Source organism: Triticum dicoccoides, chromosome 3A (genome assembly GCF_002162155.2).
Source record: "Triticum dicoccoides isolate Atlit2015 ecotype Zavitan chromosome 3A, WEW_v2.0, whole genome shotgun sequence".
Classification (NCBI taxonomy): Eukaryota; Viridiplantae; Streptophyta; class Magnoliopsida; order Poales; family Poaceae; genus Triticum; species Triticum dicoccoides.
The window spans coordinates 384,584,410-384,591,735 of NC_041384.1; the positions used below are offsets into that span (position 1 = coordinate 384,584,410).

The 7,326-nt window shown below is 38.6% G+C and overlaps 1 protein-coding gene across 1 annotated transcript in view; it reads left to right on the forward strand.

The window, feature by feature from the left end:
• The window catches only part of LOC119268262 (U3 small nucleolar RNA-associated protein 20-like), an 18,253-nt gene that overhangs the window by 4,876 nt on the left and 6,051 nt on the right, over positions 1 to 7,326 (forward strand). Inside the window, exons 8-25 of the mRNA XM_037549854.1 lie at positions 14 to 199; positions 515 to 718; positions 815 to 1,010; positions 1,101 to 1,175; positions 1,265 to 1,617; positions 1,702 to 1,894; positions 2,041 to 2,275; positions 2,345 to 2,675; positions 3,206 to 3,386; positions 3,475 to 3,615; positions 3,705 to 3,966; positions 4,052 to 4,534; positions 5,029 to 5,492; positions 5,936 to 6,072; positions 6,245 to 6,426; positions 6,535 to 6,933; positions 7,015 to 7,140; positions 7,232 to 7,297. Of these exons, the coding sequence (XP_037405751.1) occupies positions 14 to 199; positions 515 to 718; positions 815 to 1,010; positions 1,101 to 1,175; positions 1,265 to 1,617; positions 1,702 to 1,894; positions 2,041 to 2,275; positions 2,345 to 2,675; positions 3,206 to 3,386; positions 3,475 to 3,615; positions 3,705 to 3,966; positions 4,052 to 4,534; positions 5,029 to 5,492; positions 5,936 to 6,072; positions 6,245 to 6,426; positions 6,535 to 6,933; positions 7,015 to 7,140; positions 7,232 to 7,297 (4,214 nt within the window). The remainder of the gene's footprint in view (positions 1 to 13; positions 200 to 514; positions 719 to 814; positions 1,011 to 1,100; positions 1,176 to 1,264; positions 1,618 to 1,701; positions 1,895 to 2,040; positions 2,276 to 2,344; positions 2,676 to 3,205; positions 3,387 to 3,474; positions 3,616 to 3,704; positions 3,967 to 4,051; positions 4,535 to 5,028; positions 5,493 to 5,935; positions 6,073 to 6,244; positions 6,427 to 6,534; positions 6,934 to 7,014; positions 7,141 to 7,231; positions 7,298 to 7,326) is intronic.

Here is a 7,326-nt window from a genome sequence, read left to right on the forward strand (position 1 = left end):
TTTTGTTTTTTAGGTTTAATGAAAGCTCTGTTTGAGGCTGCTAAAAAATCGTCACCTATACGGATAGACGGGGTGACTGCGTTGTTGTGGCACGTAATGAGAGGAACTTACACAAAGCTTCACTCAAGAGCTGGAAATGTCATGGAGTTCTTGTTGAGCAAGTCAATATGTACCACTATCGACAATAAATTCCCAGATGGTCAGATAACATCTTGTAGACGATGTACTGTTGTAATTTTTATGCCCATTAGCTGCATTGCCTTGTACTTTCACTGATCCTATATGTTGATTTTTTTTGTTGGATACCTCATTATCGTCTCAGTTTAATTGAACTGTACGCATCTATTGTTGATTCACTGAGTTAGATTTGTCTACCGTTCTAACCATGATTTAGTAACTGAAAATATCCTTTGTGAATTATACGAATGGCGATGTTTGTATTGCAAATGGCTATTTTCGTTTATATTGTCATCATTATTCAGTAATGTAATCATTGGATTAATACAATATGCAGGGTCTTCTACTACTCGTGAGGTCATAACTGGTGTTATCCATAGATTATGCAACGAAGTGGATCAGAAAGAGTTGACGTTGATATATACTTGCTTGTTTAAAGAAATCAAAAGCTGCATTAAGGATGACTGTTTGGGGCACTTGAAACACATGATTGATTTTCTTACATTTGCTCTAGAAAACAGCAAGCAGAGTGATATGCTTGGTAAGAGCTTGTCTCACCATCCATATGCTTTTTATTGTTTCGAGTTCTGTTGGTAGTTTTAATTAGAATATCTTTCTGTATTTTCCCCCTTTTCAGACAAGGCTGATGTTCTTGAACTTGTTAAGTTGCTGATCCATAAGTATGTTAGGCCTGGTAGCAGGACAGGAGAAGCTTCTTCATCTGAGTTTCTTGGGAGTATCTTGGACTTTCTTCTTTGTGTTTTGGATGTTCCAGTTATTTCTTGCAATTTATCCATCATATACGCCCCTGTATTTGAACTAACCAATTTGAGGTAAATTATGCCTGTAGAACCCATGGTCATATTATTTATATATTCCAAAAGCAATCTAGCACAGCTCACGGTTTAATTCTGACGTTTCAGCGCGGTTGCCTTTCTGAAAAAGCTTTGCATGAAAGGCCCACAAATTATAAAAGCTTTTGAGAGTCAGATACTGAGGTATGCACTAGTAATTGTTGTTATACTTCAAATAGTACTTGTACAATTCCACACATGAAGATTTGACCCTGCAATTTTATGCCTTGCAGTACAATGGATAATATTCTTGAGACTTCACCCGAGGAAGTTCTCTTTATCCTTCTGCATTTATTTAAGAAAGCAACAGATGGAGTAACTCCTCATGACATTGATGGTAGTCATCTTGATCGGGAGAAGAAAGTGTACAAGTTCTGTGATTCAAATGTCCGTTTATGGATAGAGGTTGTAGATGATATAGTCAAGACAGGCAATCATTCGAGTAATCTGGTCAGTGTAAAGGAAGCTGCTATACTATGGGGATCTGTTCGCTGCTACTCAAATGTTAAAGACGCCCCTCAAGATAGTTTAGCAATGCTGAATAAGTTTATTCGCAGCCTTGATCTGTTACTTGAGGTGCAAGAAGGTGATTGTACTTGACGATTTATGTACTTTGTTACATTAACCATCTGCAGTCTTCTGAAAAGGCACAATTTTTGTCGACATGCAGATAGCATTAGTGGTCTTCCGAAGAATACCTGGAGAAGTCTACTTGGTGCAGCATTATTATCGTACCATGAAATACTGCTGGTTAACGTCGGTAAAAAATCAGAATTAAGTTTCTTCCTATCTCTTGCCAAGAGGCACAGCACATGTCCGCAAGTACTCTCTGCTGTAGCCGAATATTTGGATTCCCTACATGGGTAAAGTTGTTTCTGCTCTAACTTCCTACTCCCTCTGTCTCAAAATATAAGACGTTTTTTGACACTTATATTTTGAGACAGAGGGAGTACTTATTTTGATCAATTTTCACGGTTATTCAATTCTCTATGTTTGTTTCTGTGAGCAGAGCAACTTCCCTGGGGATGACGGAAGAATTCGATCCACAGAATATCTTGAATTCATTCTGTATCTTTGGTGCTAGCTTGAGCAGTCCAAATAAGAATGTCCGGGTTTTGACATTGAGGATTTTATCTTATTATGCAAAGATGGATCAACGCCTAGGCTCAGATGATGAGCGGCCACATAAGAGGCGAAAAGCAGAAGATTCTGCAGAGGAAACTCTTGAACCTAAATACACTAATGTACGTTCTGGCAGCTAATATTTCACTTGCTATTTGCTGTTTTTATTCTAACATCTCCCTTGAAATCAGGTTGTCGATACTCTTCTCGCTGTTGAATCAACTCCAGTTTCAGTATCTACTAGCCGCAAAATTGCTATCTTTGTTTCTCGGATACAAATGAGTCTATCTTCTAATACGGTTCATGATGATTACATACCTCTTCTCTTTCATGGGATTATTGGCATCTTATACAATCGATTTAGTGATCTGTGGCCACCAGCACTGGATTGCCTTGCTGTCCTTGTTAGCAAACACAAGGATCTTGTCTGGAGTCAGTTTATTCAGTTTATTGCAGTTTATGAGTCAAAGGGTCTAACCGTGAGAAACCAAGAGAAGCTGCAAGCTGTGTCCCACCCAGAATGTATGTCTCATCCATCTGTAATTTTCTGTTTGTATTTTCTTCTATGTAAACCCACCCCTATGCTCCATTTACCTTTGTTCTCATTCATTGCATGTTTCATTTTGAGTTTCTCCTGTCCATCTCTTGTATTGCTGTATTTCTGACTCTATTTATGTTAAAGAGGACAAATAGAAAGAAATAATTTTTGTTGCTCTATATGGGAGTTGATGAGTATGTTGAGACACTGTGGCTTTGCATCCCATTGTGTTGAGACTGTTGTGCTTGTGCCTCTGTCTTGGTAAACTGCACATATAGCTTTTCAAGCTTTCACCAAGTTTTTATTTCCTACTAATTGGCCTTAGGAGACCCAAACTTGTGAGACGATGCTTGGTGGATTGATTAAGTGTTATGGTATTTGGATGTCAATAAGCATGCAACAGTAGTGACTGCAGACCTTTTGTTTGTTATGGACTTATGGTTAAGTACTTGAAGTCAAGTTTATGTGCTTAAGTGCTTTTACCATTTCTTATTTCAATCTTTGATTTTTGCAGCTATTATTGACTGCTTCAGCTTATATCTTGCTACGGATTTTGATTATACACCCCTTGAGACGATTGCTACACTATTGCTTCAAGCCCTCCAAAAGATACCTGATGTTGCTGAGTCTTGCTCTCGACATGTTGTTCCATTATTTCTAAACTTCATGGGCTATACCGATGGCAGCATCACTAGGTATTTATGGATGACATTGTTTATGCAGCTCAGACTTGAATACTGAATCTCCAATCCTTAATGCCCTTTTTAATCTTGATTTTGACAGTGTCGATTCATATATGTCTGACAAGTGTGAAGGCAAACAATGGAAAATGATTCTAAAAGAATGGCTGAACTTGTTGCGAGCAATGCGCAATGCTCGATCACTGTCCCAGAGCAAGATTATTCAGGAAATATTAACTGAAAGGTTTGTGAATTTTGTAATGTTGCTAATATGAATTTCCTGCGTGTGAGGTGCTGCATGGAAATTTATGACTAATTAACATTTATTGCCAGGGTCCTCGATGAGAGTGATCCTGATATACAGGCAAAAGCATTGGATTGCATTCTGAACTGGAAGGATGAATTCCTAATCCCATACAGTCAAAACCTTAAGAATCTGATCGGCTTGAAAACTCTCCGTGAAGAACTCACCACGTGGGCAGTTTCACATGACTCTTTGTCTATCCAGAAATGTCACAGAAGTCATGTTGTTCCTTTGGTTATTCGTGTGTTAACACCTAAAGTAAGAAAACTGAAGCTGCTTGGTTGTCGAAAGGTTGGTATCTTTAGTTAGCAAAAGAAATATTTGTATTTCAGTTCACCTGAAAGCTAACTTCTATACGTTTTGTATTGTTGTGCAGCACACGGGGGTTAGCCATCGAAAGGCCATTCTCCGTTTCCTTCTGCAGTTTGATGCAAAGGAGCTTCAGCTCTTTTTCTCGTTACTACTAAAGTCCTTGATCCCTGGGAGCCTTCAACTTGAAATGTTCTCTTGTCAGTCTGGCAACCTACTTGAAAGTATTTCTGATGCCGTGGGAACTTCGTCCAGCATCTGTCTAGAGAGTCTTACATGGAAAAGGGCAAATGGTTTTCTTCATTTAGTTGAAGAGATTTTTGGTACTTTCGGCATGACACATATAGGTCCATTTCTTAATGCTCTATTGATCATTGTTGTTCGGTTGCTGGAGAGTTGCATGCGGAATCTTGGAAACAGCAGCGATGAGAAAGATCCTTGTAAACAATCAAATCACCCTGATAATGGTTGTTCCAATGACCAGGAAGCTGACAATTCCATAGATCTGAATGAATGCCCAAACGAGATGACAGTAGCCGACGATACTGAGGTGTGTCACGTTATATAAACATCACCTGCAAAAATATGCAGTGCTGTCACCTTTAATATTGGTTTAGTTATTACAGATCTGTACCATGTTGTTTGGCGGAACTACCAAATAGCTGTTCTGTTCTTCCTGGAAAAAATTTGTTGATGATTTGCCCAATTTAATCTAGAAGTATCTGATATTTTAGGGAAAAACTAGTTAAACATATTTTATAGCATATAACAAGTGTAATTACTGTTTGATATGACGGTTCTGTCAGTCTTACTTGAATTTATCGTATGTGTACCCGTCATTATTTCTCCGATCAAAGTAGCGTACACTGTGTTGACAAATCATGAATATCTTCTCTGTTACTGTTTGTTATGATGGTTCTGTCAGTCTTGCTCAAAGTTATCGTGTGTACCCGTCATTATTTCTTCGATCAAAGTAGCGTACACTGTGTTGACAAATCATGAATATCTTCTCTGAACTAATCCCTGTCTCACTCTTTTATGCAGGCAAGTGCCTCAGTCAAGCAGTTAAAGGATCTTAGGTCCTTATGTATTCGAATCGTTTCCTTGGCACTTGGTCAGTATGAAAGTCATGACTTTGGAGAATACTTCTGGAGTACTTTTTTTGCTTCTGTGAAACCTCTGATTGACTGCTTCAGACAAGAGGCTGGCAGTAGTGAGAAACCGAGCTCTTTATTTTCTTGCTTCATGGTTATGAGTCAGAGCCCAAAATTAGCACCACTATTAGGGACTAATAACCTTGTACCGGCTATATTTTCTATTTTGACTGTGAGGACTGCATCAGAATCTATCACCTCCTATGCACTTGAGTTTATTGAGAATCTATTGAGGCTCGATAATGATTTGGAGCAGCAAGAAGATCACTCGGTGAAGAAAATTCTTGCTCAACATATGGATGTTCTTCTCAACAGTCTCCATGATTTTGTTAATTATCGCAAAGAACTTCACAGGTATATGCTTTTGTTTGTGTGGAGTCTGACAAATGGCACTGAAGTGCTCATGTCTTCTTATTATTGTATTGATCTATATTTTATGGTCAAGCATCTCTTATGAGTAGTCAGGGCCTTAAAGTTGTCTTCTTACTAACTCACATACCATCATTCCCTTGATGCGATGCATGCTTTTTTCTTTTGAAAACTCTGCTTGGATCTTATCCATATTGTTTGGAGAGAAACTATGAACTTCAAGAAAAAGAACTCACTACACCACTAAAGTTATTTTGGTTCGAGCACTTCTCTTGAGTTCAGTTGAACATGTTAGTGGAAGATACAAATTAGTGACATCAATTGTGCATTGTTCGGGGCATTCTGTTTCTTGCCTGGAGGTGCCTCACATTGAAGTTATTACTCATTTTTGGAGCTTATGTTCAGAATGTTCCTTTTGATTTGTACAGGAGATCTGGGAGATGGCTTGGGCAACGTGAACTTAGGTTGTTTAAACTATTGCTAAATTACATCACAGATCCTTCAGCTGCAGAGCATGTTGTAGATCTCGTCCTTCCGTTTTTTAGTAAGAAGGATTTGAACTCTGGTAAGCCTATCTTCAAGTCAAGTTTATCCTGTGCACACATCTGATTTGTATTCAACATGCACAAATGGGACATGAGATCATTCATTATTTTTCACCTCACTTGCAACATTCTAGGCTTCTAGCACCCTTGACATGTTTTGCCCTCTTCTGTATCATGTCTTTTATTCAACAGATGAGTGTCTGGAAGCTCTACATGTTGTAAGGGGAATAATACAAAATCTACGGCACGGTGTGTGTGTAAAAATTGTAAATGCGCTCAATCCATTGCTTGCGACTGTTGGACTCGAGCAGCGGCTATGTATCTGTGATATTTATGATGGGCTTTCATTGCATGAGTCTTCAATGTCCTCTCTGGTAATTATTGCTTTTCTTGTGATGTAATGTCATCTGAGTCAGCTTTGCCCCAGTACCTGTTCCTTTCCTATTTACAGTCTTAGTTGTGATAGTTGGTCCTTCTTACAGGCTCGGTTACTGCGAGATCTGAATGCGGTTTCAACCTCAGAACTAGGTGAACTAGATTATGACATGAGAATCAGAGCATATGATACGGTTCAGCCGCAGTTATTTCACGGCATGCAAGAAGAACATATAGGTGCCATATTATCTCACTGCGTGTATGATATGTCATCCGACGAGCTAATTTTCCGGCAAAGTGCATCCAGGGCTCTTCAATCATTCCTGGGATTCTCTGCATCAGTTATGAACAGTGACCCCGGCGGCTCTGTTGAAACAGCCACTGTTAAACCTGGAGACAACAATTCCAGAAACATTTGCACAAAAGGCCGTATTCAACAAATATTAGAGAGAACTTACCTTCATAATATGGGAACAGCGATGTCTAAAGACATATCAGTTCAAAAGGTGTAAATTCTGGCTACCTTTTGTATAAACTATATGATGTTACTAACTGAAAAGAAGAAATTAATGCTTTTGTAATTTCAGGAGTGGATCATTTTACTTCGGGAGATGGTCTATAATATTGATCATGTACCATCCTTAAACTCCTTCAGGCCTCTCTGTAAAGACGATCTGGATGAAGATTTTTTCCACAACATAATTCATTTACAGGTAATTTTACTCAATTCGTTCACCTCAAGAGTCTAAAGTTCCAAACAAATAACAGTAGTTCTTATTTGTATGGTCGTATCCATTAATGCAGGCTGGTAAAAGATCCAAAGCGTTATCTCTTTTCAGGCAGGCAATGAAAGATACCAACTTTTCGGAGGTAAATATTAAATATTGCCAAGTTTTAAT